This window comes from Chiloscyllium plagiosum, unplaced genomic scaffold, assembly GCF_037043375.1.
Source record: "Chiloscyllium plagiosum isolate Xiang-an unplaced genomic scaffold, Cpla_swu_hap1 HiC_scaffold_24, whole genome shotgun sequence".
Taxonomy (NCBI): domain Eukaryota; kingdom Metazoa; phylum Chordata; class Chondrichthyes; order Orectolobiformes; family Hemiscylliidae; genus Chiloscyllium; species Chiloscyllium plagiosum.
The window spans coordinates 34,708,540-34,732,940 of NW_028270162.1; the positions used below are offsets into that span (position 1 = coordinate 34,708,540).

A 24,401-nucleotide genomic window follows, 5' to 3' on the forward strand; every position below is an offset into this window, starting at 1 on the left:
TATTGCATGCATTTCTGGTCTCCTTCCTATCGGAAAGACGTTGTGAAACTTGAAAGAGTTCAGAAAATATTTACAAGGATGTTGCCAGTGTTGGAGGATTTGAGCTATAGGGAGAGTCTGAACAGGCTGGGGCTGTTTTTCCTGGAGCGCAGGAGAATGAGGAATGAGAGGTTTACAAAATTATGAGGGGCATGGATAGGGTAAATAGGCAAAGTCTTTCCCCTGGGTTGGGGGAGTCCAGAACTAGAGGGCATAGGTTTAGGGTGAGAGGGGAAAGATATAAAAGAGACCTAAGGGGCAACTTTTTCACACAGAGGATGGTGAATGTATGGAATTAACTGCCTGAGGAAGTGGTGGAGGCTGGTACAATTGCAACATTTAAAAGGCATCTGTATCAGTATATGAAGAGGAAGGATTTAGAGGGATATGGGCCAAGTGCTGGCAAATGGGACTAGATTAGGTTAGGATATCTGGTTGGCATGGACAAGTTGGACCAACGGATCTGATTCCGTGCTGTACATCTCTATGACTCTATGGCTCCGTAAGTCCATTTGAATTCCAACAGACATTATGCCTCATTAAAAATTTAAATAGATGATTTGAATTAACAAAGAACTGCCTCAAGAAGTAGAAGGATTTATTATCTCTGTCTGATTACAATCTCAGGGTTGGGGTAAAGAGATGAGGAGGGTTACCTACATGAAATGAGAAGATGCCCCAGGCTAATCAGGGCAAGGAGCCTGTGAATAGATTATTACATATTCACTCACCCAGAGACCAACGAGTTGATACCAGGGCAGAACAGAAATGAAAGGAATAAGTCCCAAACAGACTTAATCAGGGCCAAACAGGCAGTCCTGAAGAAGGGTTATACACAAAACATTGACTTTGGCATCTCTTGATGATGCCTGGCTTGCTGTGTTCTTTCAACCTCCTGCCTGTCTACTTTGGATTCCAGCATCTGCAGTTTTTTTTGTCTCTAACCAAGTCTGAAATATAAGCTCCTAATGGTCTGTGGGCTGCTCGGCTCTCTCTGATCCAGGCCCAGCCAAGAAGAGAGCATGGGATGTCAAGCTAGCAAACCCTGAGGAGCAGGAAAGTTGACGTTTCGAGCATAAGCTCTTTAACAGGAATGTTGTGGGAGGTTGCGCCCAAGGGGGCTGAGAGATAAATGGGAGGGAGGTGGGGCTGGGGGGAAGGTAGCTGGGAATATGATCGGTAGATGAAGGTGGGGGTGATGGTGATAGGTTGGAGGAGAGGGTGGAGCAGGTAGTTGTGAAGGAAGATGGACAGGTAGGATAGTTCAAGAAGATGGTGCTGAGTTGGAGGGTTAGATTTGGGATCAGGTAGGAAGGAGGGGAGATGAGGAAATTGACATTGGTGATCTGGGATAAGGTGGGAGAGGTGTGACAGTGCCTCACTTTTGACTCCGATCTCCAGCATTTGCAGTCCTCACTTTCTCCAAGCTAGCAAACCAGCAATGATCAGACCAATTAAGAGAACCAAGGAACTCATTCAGGGCTTGGCTTGGATTCTTCAGTAACTGGCAGACAAGCTTACAGACGAAGGCAATGAGCCCCCTTCTGACAGACAAATTACTCACTCACGGGGCAAGTGAACGTAGAAACAGACTAGGTTGTGCTGTTCCACAGAGAAGAAATAAATGTTATCATTAGTAGTCATGGTAATAAAAATTTAATGCAAAGCAAAGAAACAGTGCAGAAAGGGGCCATTCAGCCTATTGAGTCTGCACCGACCCTCTGAACAGCATTCTATCCTGTCTTCCTGACGTTGTGTTTTACCATGGCTAATACACCTACACGCCCCTGGACACTGTGGCAATTTAGCCTGCCCAATCCACCGAACCTACACTTCTTGTATTGTGGAACAAAACCGGAACACCTGAATGAAACCAACGTAGATATAGGGAGAACGCACAAACTCCACACAGACAGTCACCCAATGCTGGAATTGAACCCGGGTCCCTGGCTCTGTGAATTATCAGTGCTAATCTCTGTGCCCTCTCTCCCTAAATATCAGATGGATTGTATAATTGTAATGGACTAGTTCCTTCTATGAGAGAGAAAGAAGATGGAAGTTGAAGCATCACTGGCAGCCATTATATACCTATAGTAACAAACGTCTAGTCGCAAGACACTGAGCCTTTCAGAATTAGACGGTGTATGTTGCAGAGAGAAGATTAGAATGGAGAAAGAAGAAACATATAAGGAAAGAGGAAAATCTAAAAAATGGAAGAGACAGCACATCTACAAAAATGAGAGATAAAGAAAAGAATTATGGTGGGTTGAAATAGAATATTTCAAGGAAGGACACACCAGTGGATTCACAATTTAAACACAATCCTTCCCATCAGCCCCACTGTAATTCCATTCTTCACTGAAAACTAATTTATCAGAATGTAAAGATATTAAATTTTAGCATAAAACAGCTTGGTCACCCTATGCCAATGTGCACAGTCACTGGCTCTCTTAGGTTTACTGAACTCCTCAGGGACCTGAAATCACAAGTAAAACTTCTGAGAACCTTCCTTCTTCTGGTAGAGATTGTGAAGAGGTCAGCCAGATCAACCTCACAGATTGCAAGCTCCCCGATTGGACCAGATTAACAGCACAGATCAGAGAGTTCTGGCTGGCAGGTATAAACAGGAGTGTCAGAGGTTCTGCTCACTCTGTGAGCTGGCTCTGAGGGAGCTGGATCAGTGTCACGACTCCATGTAAATCCAGAGTGACTTGGTGGTGGGATATCGGCCTCCGCTGAGTTATTTCAATTCCTAAAACTGAAAAGTCAAAAGTCCTTGTTATAGATCAATATGATATTGATCAGCTACATGTTGAAAGATGACACAAGCCCTCTCCCACATTTTCTAGTTTGCTACCTGATGTGAAAAGCTTTAGGAATGTGTGCACTCCCAGCTGGTTACTTTTATACCATTGGAATACATTACCTGGAGACTATTGTCTGAAGCTGTATTATTTCCAGAAATATTTACCTACTATTTGCCTGAAAAAAAAATCAATATTGTTCAAGTAATTGGTGAACCATGTTTATACCTTGCTTACTTTAAACGGGATACATGGCAAAGAAACTGACCTTTGGCACAAGATCATGCTGGTGTTTGGGTTAGTTTGAGGCCCCACCCATTATTCTCCATTGAATTAATCTACACGTCTTGTTCTCATGTCTTCTCTAAATTCCACTTGACTGTATCTAAAGTATCTTCTTTTCTGTAACCATTCCCTGTAGTGAGTTCCACAATCTCACAATTTTGGGTCAAGAAGTTTCCCATTTGATTTCTTGGTAACCTCTATATATTGATGACCTCTAGTTTTTGCTCTTCCCTACAGATAGAAAAACTCTTTCTGTCTACTGTATCAAATTGTTCGGAGGTTTAATGAGCTATATAAAATCGCCATTCAGCCTGGTCTTTTCAACAGAAAGAAGACCCAAATTGTTCACACTTTTCTGATAGATATAACTTCATACCTATGGCATCCCTGTAAATTTTATTCCACCCTGTTCAGTGTCTCTACAACGTTTTCTCCCCATCTCCTGCTATCATTTTTGGACCAGGCAAAACATTGACTGCACTTGAAATAAAATGGAACATGGTTAAATTAGAAGACTAACCTGTTTAGACTGAAATGTAATTCAGAATAAACATCCTTCCAGGTTTGCAGTTGTCATGTGAGCTCTACCATGATGCACACACACTGGACCCAGCTATTTTACACTTGAATAATGATATAGTGGGCATGAGACTATGGTCCTGTGAACACAGAAGAGAATTGATAGAAAGTCAATTTTTCTTCAGGAAGAGACATAACTAATATTTGTAAATTGCCTTTAGCCCCCACAGAGCAAATTAAGTACTTTTGATAACTGTTTTGATGTGGATAGCTATGAATAATGTACGTCACTGTATATTTCTACCCTTTTATTCTAGGACATTAATGGTATTTGAAGGAACCTGTACTCAGCCATTTCAAATGTTATAGCACAGAACAGAAGCGCTATTTCAACATGTGCAAATGGAAAATGATGCAAAACAGAACAAGAAAGCTGAGTGGTTGTCAATTAGCTAAGGTGGAAAAGTAAAGTAATTTAGTTATTCTTGAGAGCTCGCTCAAAGCAACCAGTCAATTCAATGCTTTTTAAGTAAGGAGAATCAATTGTAACAATATATTTGGATAACATTTAATTATCAGTTGAAATAGTTTGAACTGTAAGCCTTCACTGTCAATGTTTCATCAACAACACGATGAGTAACTATGGGCATCGTTCCTTCAAAAAGATATTATATTGTATATGAGTGTTCTGAAGAAAAATGATTTCATGTAACAAGACCCCAATTTATGTAAATTTATGAGGCACACAGCTGCTTTAGGATGGCATCCCATCCACCTGCAGCAATAAAGAGTTATTTTATGATCAGGTAGTATTCTTGGTTTATCGCTCTACCTTATGAGTTTATATCAACTCAAGTTGGGTTAAAATTGATCCCCTTGCAAGAACCATTAGTGATACTGGTAAATTAATATAAGATGTGTTCACGTGATGTTCCTTCATACTTCTAAAGTAAAATTGTTTATTTTGAATTGGATGTCCTTGCACTAACTGATAACAAATAGAGGAATATCACATCAAAACATTAATAAGTCCTGGGCAGAAACCCAAGTAAATTTGGAAGGGATAATACTTCCCTTATCCCATTTGTTGGGTCTAGTACTCCAAGCTGAGTCAATCATGCCTGTCATTGTATTTATTCTTACTTTTAACTTGTATAAAAGGCTATTATTAAAGCAGGTATATTATTTTGTTGAAGCTAATTTGTTTTTGCAAATCTTTTGGATCCTTCAATAAAAACATCCCATAACCTCAGTGATTCCCCTTTCCCACCCTCCTGATGGAATAGTTGTTAAATACCATAGAGACAGACCCATGTGATTTACTTTTCTACTCAAACTATAACTTCCAATGATTTTGACAAAGAAACTCTGTCCATATTCAATGTTTACTGTGACAAACATCACGTTTTATCACCAGAGGGTCAGTTGGTTCTTCTAGCTTCTGGATTCCAACAATCTGGTCATATTGGGAAAATATTTTCACTAGTCAATGAGGGACAACATTCAGAAGCATTGACAATCGGTAAATAAAAGATATGATAAAGTTGCCGTCACAGAAACAGTGCAAGTAGAAACTGCAGTCAGTCTAAAAAAATGAATAAATATTTGAAGAAGGAAATGCTAAGAAATGGTAGTTTTGAACAGTTCAATAAGGTCACCCCTTAATCTTCTCCACTTCAAAAAGAATAAGCCCAATTTCTCTAATAGAGTCATATAGTCATAGAGATGTACAGCATGGAAACAGACCCTTCGGTCCAACCCATCCATGCCGACCAGATATCCCAAACCAATCTAGTCCCACCACCATGCCCGGCCCATATCCCTCCAAACCCTTCCTATTCATATACCCATCCAAATGCCTCTTAAATGTTGCAATTGTACCAGCCTCCACCACATCCTCTGGCAGCTCATTCCATGCACTTACCACCCTCTGCATGAAAACGTTGCCCCTTAGGTCTCTTTTATATCTTTCCCCTCTCACCCTAAACCTATGCCCTCTAGTTCTGGACTCACCGACCCCAGGGAAAAGACTTTGCCTATTTATCCTATCCATGCCCCTCATAATTTTGTAAACCTCTATAAAGTCACCCCTCAGCCTCCGATGTTCCAGGGAAAACAGCCCCAGCCTGTTCAGCCTCGCCCTGTAGCTCAGATCCTCCAACCCTGGCAACATCCTTGTAAATCTTTTCTGAACCTTTTCAAGTTTCACAACATCTTTCCGTAGGAAGGAGACCAGAATTGCACGCAATATTCCAACAGTGGCCTAACCAATGTCCTGTATAGCTGCAACATGACCTCCCAACTCCTGTACTCAATACTCTGACCAATAAAGGAAAGCATACCACTATCCTATCTACTTGCGACTCCACTTTCAAGGAGCTATGAACCTGCACTCCAAGGTCTCTTTGTTCAGCAACACTCCCTAGGACCTTACCATTAAGTGTATAAGTCCTGCTAAGATTTGCTTTCCCAAAATGCAGCACCTCGCATTTATCTGAATTAAACTCCATTTGCCACTTCTCAGCCCATTGGCCCATCTGGTCCAGATCCTGTTGTAATCTGAGGTAACCCTCTTCGCTGTCCATTACACCTCCAATTTTGGTGTCATCTGCAAACTTACTAACTGTACCTCTAATGCTGGCATCCAAATCATTTATGTAAATAATAAAAAGTAGAGGGTCCATCCTCCCTTATGTATAAAATCCCTCATTCCTGGTATCATTCTAGTAACTCTCCTTTGCACGCTCTCCAGGGCTTTAACTTTCTTCCTGAAATAAGGTGCCCTGAACTGAACACCTCCAAATGTGGTGTGAATAATGCTTTGTAGAGGTGTAGCATCACTTCCTTGCTTTTATACACTCTGCCTCTATTTACAAACCCAAGGATCCTGTAAGCCTTCTTAACAATGTGCCTGGCCACCTTCAGAGAACTATGCACGTGAACCTTGAAGTCCCTTTGATCCTGCACTCCTCTCAAAGTTGTACCATTGAGCCTGAATGGTCTAGGTGGTAAAAACAATGACTGCAGATGCTGGAAACCAGATTCTGGATCAGTGGTGCTGGAAGAGCACAGCAATTCAGGCATCATCTGAGGACAGGCAAAATCGACGTTTCGGGCAAAAGCCCTGGTCTGTCCATCTTTCCTCTGCCAAAATGCATTACTTCACATTTCTCTGCATTGAAATTTATCTTCCAGGGGTCTGCCCATTTGGCCAACTTGTCAATGTGCTTCTAGAGTCAGTCAGCATCATCCTCACCATTCACTGTTCTCCCTAGCTTAGTACTATCTGCAATTTTAGAGATTTTTCCCTCAACACCCATCTCCAAATCATTCATTGAAAAAGCAAGGTCCCAACACTGATCCTGAAGGAACACTCACTCTCAACTCATCTACAATCTGAGAAACCTCCATCTACACCTATCCAAAGTTTCCTATCTTTTAGTCAACTTCTAATCAATGCTGCCAAGGACACATTAATCCTAAACATTTCTAATTTGCTAACCAACCTGCTGTGTGGTAACAAATGTTTTCTGAAAGTCTAAACATACAACATCCACAACACTACACTGATCCATTATCTGTGTCATCTCATCAAAGAACTCAATCAAAACTGTCAGACATGGCCTACCCTTGACTAAGCCTTTTGACTGTCAAGTATTAACTCATTTTTCTCCAAGTACATATTTGCCTTATCACCAATTATAGCTTCTACAAATTTTGTCAGTATTGACGTTAAGCTGACAGGTCTATAGTTTCCTGAGTTATCCTTTGCCCCTTTCCTAAACAACAACGTTTCATTTGCAATCCTCCAATTGCTGGTGAAGGCATATTTGCGATAAACTGGGAATCATTTCACTTAGCAGGGAAGCATAGGGGTTTTATGTTATTTCACCCAGAAATCAGACTTTTGAGAAATATTGAAATCGGGCAGGTTTTTAGCTAACTTTGGAGCTGCTTATTCTTCGTGCATTACCAGGAGAGTCACTAACCAAAGTTAAAGCTGTATAAATAAAAGTAGGTCAAACAAACCAGCAATTTCAGAAAGGTAACTGGGTCATAAGGTTGAGAGATTCTGTTACTAAGTGGATTGATATTCATTCACCATGACCCATTGCTTTTTATAGGAGCTGTTGGACATTTGCCGTCAAGTAATAATGAGTTTCAATGGTCTTCTTTGTTCAGAATTGGTTGAGGTAGAGATTTTGTCTCGTAATCCTTTGTGTTGGTTTGGCTGAAATACTCGTCCAAACAAGTCGCATTTTCCAGGAGCTGACAAGTTCACGGTTATGTTGGTAATTACTAGAAATTTCTAGAAGCAGTCAAATTGCTTATTCTGTGTTCAATAGCAAGCATTTTCAAATCCGGCAAGGATCCATTTAAACCAAAAAAAAAGTTAACAAAAAAAAAATTAGGATCTTTCACATCCTGCCTCTGTGCATTACAGACGTTATAGGCCAATTGGCCGCTGACTGTGCAATAAAGTTCAGTAACAATGATTTTCCCGAATTGCTCAGCTGTCTACAGTTGGACCTGATCCTGACCTATTCTGCCTCTGCAGCTTCCAACTGCCAGCTTGTCTCTCCACCTCACAATTACCTTCTCCTTTTGAAAACTAATTGGACTAACCCTTTCAACTTTGACATACCTTACATTGTTACTTTCTAAAGCTATAGGACCAGCTTCCAAACTAACCATTGAAATATCTAGCCTGATTAATGGCAGGCCATGTGTCTTTTAGCATGGCTGGGCTGTTGGGAATTCTGTTGTCTTTGATGCTCATTTCTGTAACTCTACTCTAAGAATTTCGCTGAATTATTTGCCATCGCCTTGGAGTACTTGCAAACCTTTGATTTAGAGTCATAGAGTCATAGAGAAGTACAGCACGGAAACAGACCCCCCCGGTCCAACCTGTCCATGCCGACCAGATATCCCAATCCAATCTAGTCCCACCTGCCAGCACCTGGCCCATATCCCTCCAAACCCTTCCTATTCATGTACCCATCCAAATGCCTCTTAAATGTTGCAATTGTACCAGCCTCTACCACATCCTCTGGCAGCTCATTCCATACCCGTACCACCCTCTGTGTGAAAAGGTTGCCCCTTAGGTCGCTTTTATATCTTTCCCTTGTCACTCTAAACCTATGCCCTCTAGTTCTGGACTCCCCAACCCCAATATGCCTATTTACATATCCATGCCCCTCATAATTTTGATTTGATTTATTATTGTCACACATTCTAATATATAGTTAAAAGTATTGTTTTGTGTGCTATCCAAATAAACCATTCCTTATATAAGTACATCAGGGTAATAGAACAGACCACAGAATATAGTATTACAGCGGAGAAAGATCAACTCTAATGTGAGAGATTCATTCATAAGTCAGATAACAGCAGGGAAGAGGATGTTCTTGAATCAGTTGGTACGTGTTTTCAAACTTCTTTATCTTCTGCTCAATAGTAGAGGTAGAAGAGAGCATTATAGAAGTTATCATCTTATGGGCTTTCAATCAAGTTTTAACATGCCAACATCCAATTTATTCTCCAAGTATTGTTTTGAAAAGACAGCTCATTCTCTGGCTCATTTCCATTACTGCAGGATGCGGTAATGCTGCCCTTTTAACAAAGTTATGCTGTCCTTGGCTTTTTCTTCAGAGGAGTCATGAAAGTAGCGATTCTGAAAGTCTAGCTTTGAAGGGTTTGAGGGCTAGTTTAATTATAGCTTACAGATACTGCCTCAAGGCAAAGGGCTTTTAAGTTTAAAATAACCACTAGTACAATGAAAGGGGAGTAGCCAGTTCTCCCAGCTCAGCTTTTCTCTGGTTTGGTTTGGTTTGGTTTCAGCACTCTGGTTGTTCACTGAAAACAGTCAGGCAGTTTGAAGCTGCTGGTCCAAGAAACATCTTCTATGTTGCATCCCTCTGCCATTTCTCTCTCTCTCTCTCTCTCTCTCTCCTGTAAGACCCTGTGTTTGATTTCACCTTTTGTGCCAAGGGGTGTTTATGGGGATTATTGCAACTATTTGGAACAGCATCATTAAGTTGGGATAATCTGTTAGGTTTTTGGACAGGTTGTTATGATATATTCTGTTCTCTTTTGTTTGTGTTTCATTCCATAATCTTGTAAATGAATTATTTTTTGTTTAAAACAACTGGTCGGTCCAGCTGTATTCCTCCTGGAATATCCATTTTATACCTGCTTAAACCAACTAGCAAAATTAGGGTCCAGGCTACTTTTTTGAAATGTTTTGATGGGGTCTGGCCTGGTCCATAACACGGGGCTTATATCACCCACTTTCTCGAATAGAAGTTTTGTTCTGGCAGTGATCATTCCCCATTCATCATCAAAGTGTACACACAAATGGGAGAAACAACAGTGTCACTGTCAAGTAAGAGAAGTCAGAAAAGGTCAAGCTGCAGTGATTCAATGAGTGGACTGAGCAAAGATTGAAGGTATGGGCACATCAATGTGCTAAAACATACAATCTAAAGGGAATCAATGCAAATAGAATTCTCAAAAGTGAGTGGGTACAGTTGAATGATGAGTGATTTGAAGAAATATATTGTGTCCAGATATTTTAACTTATTTACCCTAAGGAAACATATTTTCCAAATATCAATTGTTCATGGTACTGAATATCCTTACTTCCTGTATAAACATCCCAAACTATCTGCTGAGATTATATCTCCATAGAGTCATAGAGATGTACAGCATGAAAACAGACCCTTTAGTCCAACCTGTCCATGCCGACCAGATATCCCAAACCAATCTAGTCCCACCTACCAGCACCCAACCTATATCCCTCCAAACCCTTCCTATTCATATACCCATCCAGATGTCTTTTAAATGTTGCAATTGTACCAGCCTCTGCCACCTCTTCTGACAGCCCATTCCACACATGCACCACCCTCCGCATGAAAAAGTTGCCCCTTGGGTCTCTTTTATATCTTTCCCCTCTCACCCAAAGCCTATGTCCTCTAGTTCTGGACTCCACCACCCCAGAGAAAGGACTTTGTCTATTTACACTATCCATGCCCCTCATGATTTTATAAACCTCTGTAAGGTCACCCCGCAGCCTCCAATGCTCCAGGGAAAACAGCCCCAGCCTATTCAACCTCCGCTATAGCTCAAATCCTCCAACCTTGGCAACATCCTCGTAAATCTTTTCTGAACCTTTTCAAGTTTCACAACATCATTCCAATAAGAAGGAGACCAGAATTGCATGCAATATTCCAAACGTGGCCTAACCAATATCCTGTACAGCCACAATATAACCTCCTAACGCCTGTACCCAATGCTCTGACCAATAAAGGAAAGCATACCAAATGCTTTCTTCACTATCCTATCTACCTGCGACTCCACTTTCAAGGAGCTATGAACCTGCACTCCAAGGTCTCTTTGTTCAGCAACACTCCCCAGGACCTTACCATTAAGTGTATAAGTCCTGCTAAGATTTGCTTTCCCAAAATTCAGCACCTCGCATTTATCTGAATTAAACTCCATCTGCCACTTCTCAGCCCATTGGCCCATCTGGTCAAGATCCTGTTGTAATCTGAGGTAACCCTCTTCGCTGTCCACTATACCTCCAATTTTGGTGTCATCTGCAAACTTACTAACTGTACCTCTTGTGCTCGCATCCAAATCATTTATGTAAATGACAAAAAGTAGAGGACCCAGCACCGATCCTTGTGGCACTCCACTGGTCATAGGCCTCCAACCTGAAAAACAATCCTCCACCACCACCCTCTATCTTCTATCTTTGAGCCAGTTCTGTGTCCAATTGGCTAGTTCTCCCCGTAGTCCATGAGATCTAACCTTGTTAACCAGACTCCCATGGGGAATCTTGTCAAATGCCTTACTGAAGTCAATATACATCACATCTACCCCTCTGCCCTTATCAATCTTCTTTGTTACTCTATGATTTTAGAGACCATCTTAACACATTAGCTTCCCAAGTGAGAAGCTTGTCACTGGACTCCTCTTCCACTGATATATCCTCCAGATGACCCAGAAGACTGCATTAATTGCCAAGACTCTTAAACCTCTAGATGCTGGCTCCCTAGCTAATGCACAAGTTCAAATATCTGCTTCCTTCTTTCAAACAAGCGAATGAATATCAATTCATCATTATCAGTCTCCACCTGCAAAGTTGCAACAGACATGGTCATTGGTTAATAGCAAAGCTTGCTTCCTCATCCAAGACTGTTAGTAGTTAATGTACACTGCATAACATCAATCTGCCTATACACTTACAGTGACAGATAAAGAAAGGCACTAATGAGCAGCTAATAAACTGTGGCAGAAAAGTCTAATGAGATACAATACAGTAACTGTACTTGTCCAGTTGAAAAAATGAGCTCCATGACGCTGGCAATTTCAAAAAGGTTACCAACTAACTCGAAAGGTTAGACTACGTAGAGCTTGACTCACAACTATCGGCAGCCAACCCATGATGTTTAAATGTAATGACGTTTGCGGCAAGAACACCAAGAGCGTGAAACAAATTATGAAGTTGTTTCAAATGCCCAGCAAATCAACCCAGTATCAGTGGAGAGGATGGAGAAATAAATATTTGGGGAGTAACCTTTAATAAGGACAGCATTTAAACAGAAACAGAGTAAATGGGAGGGAATAAAACCAATTCAAAAAGAGCGATGATTCAAATCAAGTAACATCTTCACAGAGTAATAGAGATGTACAGCACGGAAACAGACCCTTCAGTCCAACTCATCCATGCTGACCAGATATCCCAAATTAATCCAGTGCTCTTTGCCAGCACTTGGCCATTATCCCTCCAAACCCTTCCTATTCATGTACCCATCTAGATGCCTTTTAAATGTTGCAATTATACTAGCCTCCACCACTTCCTCTGGCAGCTCATTCCGTACACCACCACCCTCTCTGTGAAAACGTTGATTCAAGAGAGGTAAATGGCTGAAAGGATTTTAACAGAAGATAAGTTTGAAATGTGTGGATTGGCTTAAATAGTTACGACTGGTTTCTTCATTGTCTTTAGGTCCTATTCCAAAGCCTTGCCAGCTTTGCCTGCCCCTTTATTGTCTCAGCTAATCACGTGTTCTTTGCTTTTCTTATGTATCTGCTTCCAAGCAGAAAAGTGTCACTGTTATCCAACTGTGCATGCTCAGTTGTGATGTTAGGTCACGGACATATGCAGTTGCAGAACTGTTGGGGGTTGGAGTTAGACCATGCCAGTTGTTTCAGATTCACTCGAACACTCAGATAATTTTCGCAAGAGTTGATGATAAAAATGTTCGAGATGTATTTATGTGTTGATTCTTCACAATGGACAATGGGAGATGCTGTTGGGTTAACTGACAGCTCATAAAACAAGCTGAATATTCATTGAATTGCTCCTGACTGACTGCAGCACTCCACCCAGTAGAGACATTGTCCAAACAACACAGCCTTTCTTCAAAGTTCACCATCACTGATTCTACTCAGCTTCTCTAACCCAACCATGTGATGTTGTTTTCATTTCTAGTTCCCTCCTTCAGTTTGATCTTTTCCTACTTAAATTTTGCTGATTCTCACACATTTTCCAGTTCTGTGAAAGGGTGACAGCAGGATAAATGTTAACTTCTCTGCTCTTTCCACACGTGCTGGTTCACTCAATGTGTTATACCCAGTATCATGGGTTTGTGTTTCTGAGTCCCAAAATTTGCAGATTTTTGTGTTATTTCTATGTTGAGAACCAACCTATAAAATAATATCTAAGACATCTCTCTGACTTGTGAACTAAAACACCACACCACAGTGCTGGCATACGATTTCAGTGATAGCAGGGTGTAAATGGACATTTATTTTCATCCTGATCTCAGTCTTTGATCTGTCTCCAAGCAACAGACAGTGTTGCAGCCAATGTCAATGCCTCTGTTTTTCCAGTCCACGTGTGTGATGAGACGAGAAGGTCAGAGCATAAATGACCTATATGAGTATTCAGAATGTACTTACTGACTATTTCAGTCCAAGATAGTCAAAGTATAGGTGTAGAATTTAAAATAGTAGAGGTTACAAGTGTTCTGTTATTTCTCCAATGCAATTTTGCTACTATCAAATCCTAACCATTTTAAAAATGCTCAATGCATACTCTGACAGCACAGTAAGAGATACTAAAGATGAATTGTTATGTGGAGTGGGAGCAGATCACAGTGGAACAGAGCGAGCACAGTACAAAATAATGTAGGTGAGGGATTTATCTTGTGGCACATGACTGTGCAGCTTGTCAAAAAGGAGCAAATACCACACAGATCTGACAATATATCTGCAAGCAGACCGGCTGAACATTGTCTTTTCAAGGTTTCTTTTTCACCTTTCTTGCATTAAACAGTGAATCCTCTTACACAATGAATGAATCGGGAAAAGAATATAAAATTCCTCACCTTGACCCCAATCTGCCCACTTCTCATTTCAACAGAGGGGCAGATCTGGGGATGGTGCAGGCTCCCGGGAGGCAGATTAGTCACTCTGAGAGATCTTTTAAGGTATACGAGCAGGATCAAGCCAGGATAAATCAGACAGCAACTTCCAGGTTTCCATGTTTGACTGCATATGTGTGCCATGCTAATGACAATGGTCAAATAATCAATTTTTCATCAGAGATTAACTCCACAGATTAGGATGGGTTAAGTTTGTTTAGCATAGTAAAACATATGATATGAAGCACAAAAAAAACTATGTGTGTGTGTTTGTGTTTGTGTTTATCTTTGTGTGCGTGTGTGGCTGTGTGTTTGTGCATGCTTCTGTATGGTTGTGTGTGTACGTGTTTGTGTGTGTGTGCAGGCTTCTGTGTGTTTGTCTTTGTTATTGTGTTTGTCTTTGTGTGCACCTTGAAGATTTACAGCAAGCTAACTAGTAGGCAATGTTGCAATATTTTATACACACAGCACATGCAGTCTTCAAAGACAAGGTAGATATTTATCTTTTCTCTCCTGTGTAGAAACAAGTTTCAATAACAAGTGAACCAATGAACCTTCATAAATATAAAACATTTGCTGATACCCTCAGATCTCGTGGTAGTGACTTTGCTTGAAGGTGTCATTGCTTTCCACCGTCGTTAGTGTTGTTGTCTGTTCTTCTTGTGTTGTATGTCAAGATTTTCTTTATGGACTGTTCTGGAATTTTCTTAACCTGTCGCACCACAGCCAAGCTTTTCACCAGATGAACCATTTATTTATCTCATTCCGCATCTGTTTTGAGTCTCAGGATTAGCGTAGGCAGTCAGGTAGTTGCGCAGAGATCTGGTCACTCATCAGACAGGACTGGCTCTCCAAGTCAGTCAGGAAGCTGGCCACAGTCAGTCAAGAGGGATCATCAAGGGCCACTGCTGTGGCAGGGGGAGTTGGGGAAGTCAAATGTGGGGAATGGAGGCAGCAGCAGAGGGATCAATAATTGTGAAAGTGGGAACTCAGCATACAAGTGGGGGAGAGGATAATTCACCAGAACTCACAAAGAGAAACTTCCTGAAATGGACACAGCCAATTTTTAGTAAAATTCAGCTCATTGTTTCTGATGTTACATTGTGTGGCTTACACACTGATCACTAATGTGAGTGAGCAAGGCAACTTGAGGTTCAAAAAGACACTACATTCATTTCAGCCTATGTGCTGACACAACTGAACAGTAAAAACTATTTGTGTGTGTTACGGTCCTAAATATGGAACGGCTGTGACCAAAGGCAGTTACTTTGCTTTAAGGGATTAGGCAGCAGCAAACTAATCAATGTCGTCCTGTTCTTTTTCTGAATTAGATGAATCAGGTGTCTGGGCCTTGCATGGGAAGGAGATCCTTAGGCTGTTTAACACGGCCAACTGCATCTAACCTTTGGGATTTAGCTGATGCCAGGCAGATTATCACACCACTGAACTGAAGCTAAGAAGGTTTCAAAGCCTCTATAAAACCTTAAAACCACAGCATAAAATGCCTCCAGTTACTTCTAAGAGTTTTCTCATGTATTATTCTGGGATTTCAGTCCCTTCACTTCTGCAAGCTCAGTTATCAAATCTTCAAGGTTGAATTGTCTGGTAAAATGTTTTAAAAAAACCTTAGAACTACAAGATAAGAACAGTTATTTAATCAAGAGGACAATACCACAGCCTGTGACACTGAACAGTAAAAACAGCAGCATGCTTGTGAATCAGTCACACCTTTTATTTAATGAACTGCATTATAATTGTGAAGATGCACAGAATGATACAATTTTGAGATCCTGTAAGTTTTAGAATTTCCTACCTGGGATAAAAATCAAGTACTAAAATAGAATAGAATAGTTCTGAGGAAGGGTCACTTGACCAAAAAGTTAACTCTGATTTCTCTCCACTGAAGTTGTCAGACCTGCTGAGCTTTTCCAGCAATTTCTATTTTTATCTCTGATTTATTGAATCTGCAGTTCTTTCGGTTTTTATGAGAATTGTTTAACCTTACTGCTAATGAAACATTCAGGGTCTTACGATAAGAATTAATATGGAAAATCTCATCACAGATTTTCTGGTATCTAACAATTAGTTTGGGGAGTACATTTCACAGGTCTTAGCTCAATAATACATACAATTGTAACTATGAGTTATTCCAAATCAGGAGCAGTATTAGAAAGCCATTTATGATGCTAGTTGGCTCAGAACTTAGTTGGAAATTCTAAATACATGGATTTTAAGGCATATTGATCTGCATGTTGCAGACTTCTCTGACAGTTTCTTCTGCAAACCATATACATCTTTCCTGAACGATCTTCTTGCCTTGATACCTTTATTTCGGCGTCTCTGGGCTGGAGCTATACTACAGTATTCACCCCAAACTGACCATTACAAGACCTCCACACCCAAACACACTACTTCCCAGCTACTATGCCTCAAAGAGAGGCAGGTCTAAAGCATTTGCACATGGTGGGCTCCAAGAAGCAATCTTTACTGTTTGCGAATTATTGACCAATCTTAGAAAATCACACTACAAGTAACACAACGTTGGAAAGGTACTTTCACAAGTCAAAATTGCTAAATGTCTCATTCTGTCTTTTCCCTATTTTAAACCAAGTCCATGATCTATGCACTCCTTTCCCACCTTTTTCAAGCTATTTCATTTAAAAAGTATAAGATAAACATTTCAAGGTAAAAACAAATAAAAATGTAGCAAACTCCAGAACTCAAAGCAAAATCAGCAGAAAAAGTCAAATGTAAACACATTCAACGTTACAATAGTGTAAGCTGTCAGCTTCGCAGAGTTACAATTACAGGTTTGTTTATTTAAGAAGTTCACCCTTGAGAAAAGTTAGAGATGTAAATTTAAAAAAAGACTTCTGAACAATATTCCTCAAAGGAACTTTCAAAACTGACTGCAACCACAAGGATGTCTCTCCAGTGTGACTGTATTAACTGACTACGTGAGCTGTTCTGTCACTGCTTAAGAGAATCGTAAAGGTTTGGAAATAAGATGAAAAGATAAGTTTGCTTAATTTACATCAGAGATTTTCACTTGGCTGCATTGGCACTTAATTATGATTGATAAGCATTAATAATGTGCAAAATAAAAGTGGCAGCTTTTATCACATATGGCTTTCTTCACATTTCGGTGATACCTTGATTCCATTTTGTTATAAATTATATACAATACAATACAGCACAGGAACAGCCCCTTCAGCCCAACAAGCCTGTGCTGATTTCTAATCCTCATTTGGACAGGCTACTTATTGCCCAAGCGCTGTATCTATCCCTTTGTTCACCTCCCATTCATGTATCTACCAAGATATGACTTAAATATTGCTAATGTGCCTGCTTCCATCACCTGCACTGGCAGTTCTTTTCAGGCACCCAGCACCCATTGTGTGAAGAATTTGCCCCACACTTCTCCCCTAAACTTGTCCCCTCTCACCTTGAATCTGTGCCCTCTAGTAGCTGACCTTTCCACCCTGGGAAAAACCCTCTGACTATCTACACTATCTATGTCTCTCATAATTTTATAGACCTCTATCAGGTCGCCTCTCAGCCTCCATCTTTCCATTGAAAACAATCCCAATTTATCCAATCTCTCCTCATAACTAAAACCCTCTAGACCAGGCAACATCCTGGTAAATCTTCTTTGCACCCTCTTCAAAGCATCTACGTCCTTCGAGTAGTGTGGCAACCAGAACTGCATGCAATATTCCAAATATGGCCGAACTGAAGTTTTATACAGCTGTAACATAACTTGTCAAGTTTTATGTTCGATGCCCCAGACAATGAAAACAAGCGTGCTGTATACTTTCTTGACCACCTTATTCACCTGTGTTGCCACTTTCAGGGATCTGCAGACCTGTACGCTCAGATCTCTCTGTGTGTCAATGCTTCTCAGGGTTCTGCAGTTTATTGTATAATTCGCACATGAATTTCATCTTCCAAGATGCATCACCTCACATTTGTCTGTCAACTCCATCCGTCATTTCTCCGACCAAATGTGCAATCTATCTATATCCTGCTGTATCTTTTGACAATCCTCCTCATTATCTGCAACTCCGCCAATTTTGGTGTCATCTGCAAACTCACTAATCAGACCACCTACGCTTTCCTCTCAATCATTTACATATGAACTACAAACAACAAAAGTGCCAGCATTGACTCCTGCGGTACACCTCTAGTTACTGATCTCTCTTGCAAAAAGCACCCTTCCACTGTTACCATATCTTCTACGACCAAGCCAGTTCTGTATTCATCTAGCCATGTGACTAGATCTCATGTGACTCCACTTTCTGCACCAGCCTGCCTATCAAATGCCTCACCAAAGTCCATGTAGACACCATCCGCTGTCTTTCCCTCATCAATCATTCTTGCCACCTCCTCAAAAAACTCAATTAAGTTGGTGAGACATGACCATCCCCGCACAAATCCATGCTGCCTATCACTAACAAGTCCATTTGCTTTTAAATGTGAATAAATCTTGTCTCTCAGTATCTTCTCCAAAGGCTTCCCCACTACTGACATCAGTCTTACTGGCCTGCAAGTACTTGGATTATCTCCCTTCTTAAACAAGGAAGCAACATTGGTCTTCTCCAGTCCTCTGGAACCTCGGCTAAGGCCAAAGAGGAACAAAGAAATCTGTTAATCCCCAGCTATTTCTTCCCTTGTGTCCCACAGTATCCTGGGATACTTAACACAGACATATGAAAGTGAAGTAATCCAAGTTTCACACTCACATAAACTTGTCCTGTAATTGCTTTGAAGTGAATAAAGGATTAGCACTGATTTATTGACATGTTGTGACCATCAATCCATCTAACATTTCTTTGCATGGCCCAACTACAGGTATAAAATCCCTAATCCAAAATTCCAAAATCCGAAAAGCTCCAAAATCTGAATTTTTTCTCGTGGAGTGTGGAGCGCCATTTTGGCATGCAACCAGGTGACCCAACTCCACACCCACCCGAACCACATCACTCAGATGTAACGTTACGGTGTGGCCCAGCACTGGCAGGCGTCAACTGTGTCTCAGCGCTCATCCTATTCAGACGTGCATCTGCTGTTAGGGAATTTTTTTTATTTCACTGTGAAAATGTCATTTATTCTGAAATCCAAAAAATTCTGAATTCCAAAAAACAACTGACCCCCAAGGATTTCAGATGTACTTGTATTTAAACATGCCACGTCTTGAAATAGCGTCATGTGAGAGCTTGTGAAAATCCTAACTTTACCTTGCCAGTCTGTCTGATTGCTGTGCACTCACATTAACTTGCTATCTTAGAGGGAACAATGTTGGCTGAAGTTTAGAAAGATGAGGGAGAATTTCATAGAAACCTTTAAAATTCTAACAGGACTAGACAGGGCAAATGGAGGAAGAGAAGACCAATGACTGTGGAATCCGGACACTGGATCATGGACTAAGGATATAGGGTCAAGACAAAAAAATTGAAGATGCAGGAATCCCAGGTAGACAAGCAGGAGACTGGAAGAACACAGCAAGCCAGGAGGTGGAGAAGTCAACATTTTTTGTGTAACCCTTCTTCAGGAAAAGGATATGGGCTAGGCCATTTGGAACCGAGATGAGGAGAAATTTCTCCATCCAGAGTGGTGAGACTGTGGAATTCTCTGTGACACAGAGCCATAGAGACTCAAATACTGAATGTTTTCAAGAGAAAGCGGGAACAGTAACTGGGTTGGATGGTCAGCCATGGTCATATTGAATGGCAGAAAGAAGTTGAAGGGCTGACTGGCCTACTCCTACACTGTATGTTTCTGATGGTTGGAAGCTGCCATTTATTAATCACTGATCCTCAGAAAACTCAAGACATTTTTTTTATTCTCTCATGGGACTTGGGCGTCACTAGCTGAGCCTGCATTTATTTCATGTCCCTGGTTACTGTTGAGAACGGTGGAGATAAGCTGCTTCTTGAACAGCTGCTATCCACCTGCTGTAGGTTTACCCACAATGCCCTGAGGGAGGGGATTCTGGGATTTTGACCCAGCCACCGTGAAGGAATGGCGATATATTCCCAAGTCAGGATGGTGAGTGTCTTGGAGAGGAATTGCAGGTAGTAATGGTCCTATGTATCTGGTGCACTTGTCTTTCTAAATAGAAGTGGTTGTGGATTTGGAAGGTGCTGTCAAAGGATCTTTGATGAATTTCTGCAGTACATCTTGTAGATAGTACACACTGCTGTGATTAAACATTGGTGTGAACAGTGGATGCTTGTGGATGTGGTGTGCATCAAGTGGGCTGCTTTGTCTGGACGTTGTCAAGCTTCTTGAATGTTGTTGAAGCAGCACTCAACCAGACAACCTTAATGCAATTCATTAACAGCAATTTTCTTTAGGCTTTCTTTTAAAAAAATGTCTTTTCCATTTGTTTTAGGGCAAGCTATTAAGTTAAAAGATGTGAAAAGGAAAAAACAAAGAGTGCTTTATTTTTACACTGTGCAACAACAGATCATTACTCACCACAATTGACCATTGTTGTATGGTTCACCACCAGCAATTACAGATTATTCAAACAATCAAAAAAAAAATCAGAGTGTTATTTTCTTCCCCCACCAAAAACTGAAACGAAACTGGCAGTGATTGTGGAGTCTTTCTGTTTTTAAAATGGCTGCCACGTATCCCAAATAAACTGCAATGTAATTCACAACATCATACGCTATCATAAGGGCATACGAAAATTTAGTTAAAAGGCCAAATTGATCTTATGAATTTATAGATTCTCCACAATGTTTTACTGGACCAAAAAGGTAAATGGGTACTCTGTTGGAATTATGAGGTGATATTTTACAAAGTTGGCAATCTTCAAGAATGCTGGGCCAGGTCCCGCCCAATTTTCAGCAGCACACTTTTTTCCCAGGGAGGAAAATGGATAATGTGTGAAGCATGAAGGTGTGAATTAGAAATCAATTGAGCCTGTTATTCTCATTAAACAGGACAAGCAGATTTAAATTTTGTTCCAGAAATTACCTTAATCTGCTATGGTGAAGAGCAGATGAGAAATGTTGAACTGTTAAGCCGTCAATTAGTTAAAATCTCTCTTCTTTAAATTTTGAAAAAAAAAACTGCCTGCCTATGTCTGGGAGGGTTAAACATCTATTTTATCAATTTTGGGTGATGTTCAAAAAATCTTAGAAATACTAATGTAATCATTATAGCTATATCACTTCTCAAGTGTTACTACAACTTGTCATTACCACTCTGGGTGGCTTTAATTTCTCAGTTTAATTGACAGCTGCAAGAGGTTATTAAAAGATTGGCTTTTTTTTGTTGTGGGACTCCGCATATAAATATTTGCCTTTATAAGGGATTAAGTACTAGAAGGGATTCAAATGTATTGAGTATACTTTCATGAATAATTATGCATTTTACTATGTTGTGCTGTTTGTAATAGAAACTTGGAACTTTATTTTATTTGATTTTTACATGGTTCCTGAGATCTGTCCATCTTGGACACTGGGTGTGTTAGCATGAAGCATATAAGGGCAAAGGTTGTGGGTGGGGCAAGGATTGGCAGGAGTTAGAACTAAGTTGGTAAAGGCATTATAAGAGAAACACTTACACTTGAGATGGCAATGGTGATCCAGTCTATTTGTAATGCTATATATAAATAGCATACTTAAGGCTCTATGCTGTTTGCCAGTATGTTTTTGGTTGTGGCATTGTACATTTGTCATTTACATTTTGGATCGGTCCATGGACCAGACTTTGAGTACCAGTAATCTGTACTCAAATTCAAAGTTGGGAACCAATAACTAGGAAAGTATCCTGAAACACACATATTACTTCTTCCCTCCACAACCCAACTTCTGCTCCTGCCCTCTCTCCCAAGTAGATTGGCAATCTCAACTGTGAAGTCAGAAACATTGGTGCTGAGGATCAGCAAAGCATATGCAGTTGGCTGCATTGTTACACAGTTCAATTGACTCTGCAATTAACTCCCCCTTTCTTGTGCAAAGATAAAAAGTGTTTTCTTCCAACAAATCCAAAAAAAGAAACTTAAAAAGCTTTCAATTAAACTATTTAGATTTCAGGAGAAATATGAACTATACTGTGTAAATACCTCGTGCACATTTCACACCTAAGTATACTGCCATCATATTTACTGTCCCTTTGACACAATTCATGTTAGAGGAATGCCCCACAATGATCAATGTAAGACCTACCGCAGTGTGAACAAGTCCACTGTTGAGCTGCTAGCCAGAGTCACATGAAAAGTGACAACTTCGCCTTGTTTTACGGGTCTTTGTAAAACGGAGATGGCAATGTTGTTGTCCAGCCTAATTTCTGTAAGCTGTGGGTTCCCAGACCCTTGGCGAAGTCGGATGCTGCCAATGCGCTGGAGAGAATGGGGCATTTCACCAACATCATCACGGCCTGGTCGGATAGCATTACCCTTCCGTGATTCCTCTACATTGCAGTCCCCATCTTCATCGGTACCCTGCACCATATAATAAAGTTCCACTGGATTCCCCTCGGATTGATCAACTATCTTTTTACGGCCAGGCACCACAGTGGGAGGGTTAAACCAAGATGGCAGAAGTTCCAGCTCCACAATGCATAAGCCAAGGTCTCCCTTCAGGCGGCAAGTGTTTCTAACTTCCCTAGTCTCTCGAAAAGCATACACCCGAATACATGGCAGATTTTCATTCACACTGTAATCATCCCAGTCTCGACCTGTGATATAAAATAAAATCTGCACAATTGGCCGATTGGAGTAAACTTTATCGTCAATAATATTGGCTCTGATTTTCCAGTTGAAGGTGAATCTGTCAACCATGCTGAATGCATCGGAAGGCTGCAAGAGAGCTCTGGGGACAACTTGTTCCACAGTGTAAGGTCCATAACTGGCATTAACTACAGGGGGCGTCTTGGTTTCATGTATAAAGAACGGCTCCACGCGGAACTGTAAACTAGAGTTACGCATGATATCCTGGTTGGCTTCTTTTAGAAAAAATGAACTTCCAGCTTTATGTATTCGGTAATTCACTGGCAGATACACTGGAAGAGAGGAAAATTTTTGCACACTTTCCACATTTCCTATCATCGTTCGGGTCTCGACAACTGGGAATAAAAAGAAAATGCATAATTATTAACAATGCTCCTCAATTTCCTCAAAACCATACAGTTTAGATTTTTACATCAACGATTAATTCAGGGCTGCTTATCATGATTTTTCCCCTTGACTACATGACAGTGTTGATGTGCAATCATTTAGCACTCAATGCACAGTTGACAGTTCTTCTGTCAGATGTTGCAATAGGTGTGAAATGCAATTCAACTCAAGAAAGATTCTGGAGTAAATAAAACATTATTCCATTACAGAAGCTTTCAATAAGGGTGCCTTGTAAAGAGAAAAGCAGCAGGCTGCAAAAGATCAAACAGATGTGATTCTGTGATGGAAAGATTATCCATTTATTAGGAAATACTCATCTCTCATCTAATTAGAAATTTATTTTGATTTACTATCCAAAAAGGATTCCACTTTCTTGCAACGATATGATTAGTGTTTACAGGATTGTGGAAGTAAATTGACAGGGTAAATTCTAAGCCAAGCCATTGATGTTAGCACTGGTCCAAAATGTAGGATTGTCGCCTACAAAAAGCAACAGATGCTAGCTCAATTGATTTAAAACCGAAGATAGATTGGTTTTTACTAGCCAAGCACATTGAGGTGTATGAAGCCGAGCCAAGTGGATGAGTTAAAAACGAACACAGAAATTGCTGGAGAAGCTCAGCAGGTCTGGCAGTATCTGTGGACGGAAAGCAAAGTTAATGTTTCCTGTCTGGTGACCTTTCATCAGAATGGACTCGAAACGTTACTCTGTTTTCTCTCCACAGATACTGCCAGACCTGCTGAGTTTCTGCTGCAATATCTGCTTTTGTTTCAGATCTCCAGTATCCGCTTTGTTTTAAGGGGATAGATGAGTTCAGGTACAGAAAAGCCATGATATTATTTAATGCAGAACATACTCAAGAGGCTGAATGACCTGATGTTGTTCCTCTGCAAATCAGTCTAAAGCCAAGAAGGGCAGACTTGCATTTTTAATCTTCCATGACTGTGGAACCTTCCATTGCCCATGGCGGCTAATGGAATGCATCACAGAATTGTTACATTGCAAAGATAGGCCATATATGTGTGGTGGAACTTCAAAGCGACATTTCACTTAGAAAGGGTGATACCAGTTGTAATGTAGCAAAGTAGAGGAATGCCTTAACTAAAAATAGCAGAATGATCTTCAAATGGGATCCTTGGGGAGGGTGGGAGCGGGGGAGCTCATTGTCAGCGAGTCATCATTTATCT

At 40.6% G+C, this 24,401-nt stretch overlaps 1 protein-coding gene across 2 annotated transcripts in view; it reads right to left on the bottom strand.

Annotated features, from left to right (window-relative positions):
• LOC122562703 (transmembrane protein 132D-like) overlaps positions 1-24,401 on the bottom strand; it is a 1,133,444-nt gene that overhangs the window by 798,150 nt on the left and 310,893 nt on the right. For both annotated transcript variants that reach the window (XM_088000065.1, XM_043715795.2), the window contains exon 2: positions 22,264-23,161. In XM_088000065.1, coding sequence (XP_087856191.1) covers positions 22,264-23,144 — 881 coding nt within the window. In that variant the 5' untranslated portion in view covers positions 23,145-23,161. The remainder of the gene's footprint in view (positions 1-22,263; positions 23,162-24,401) is intronic.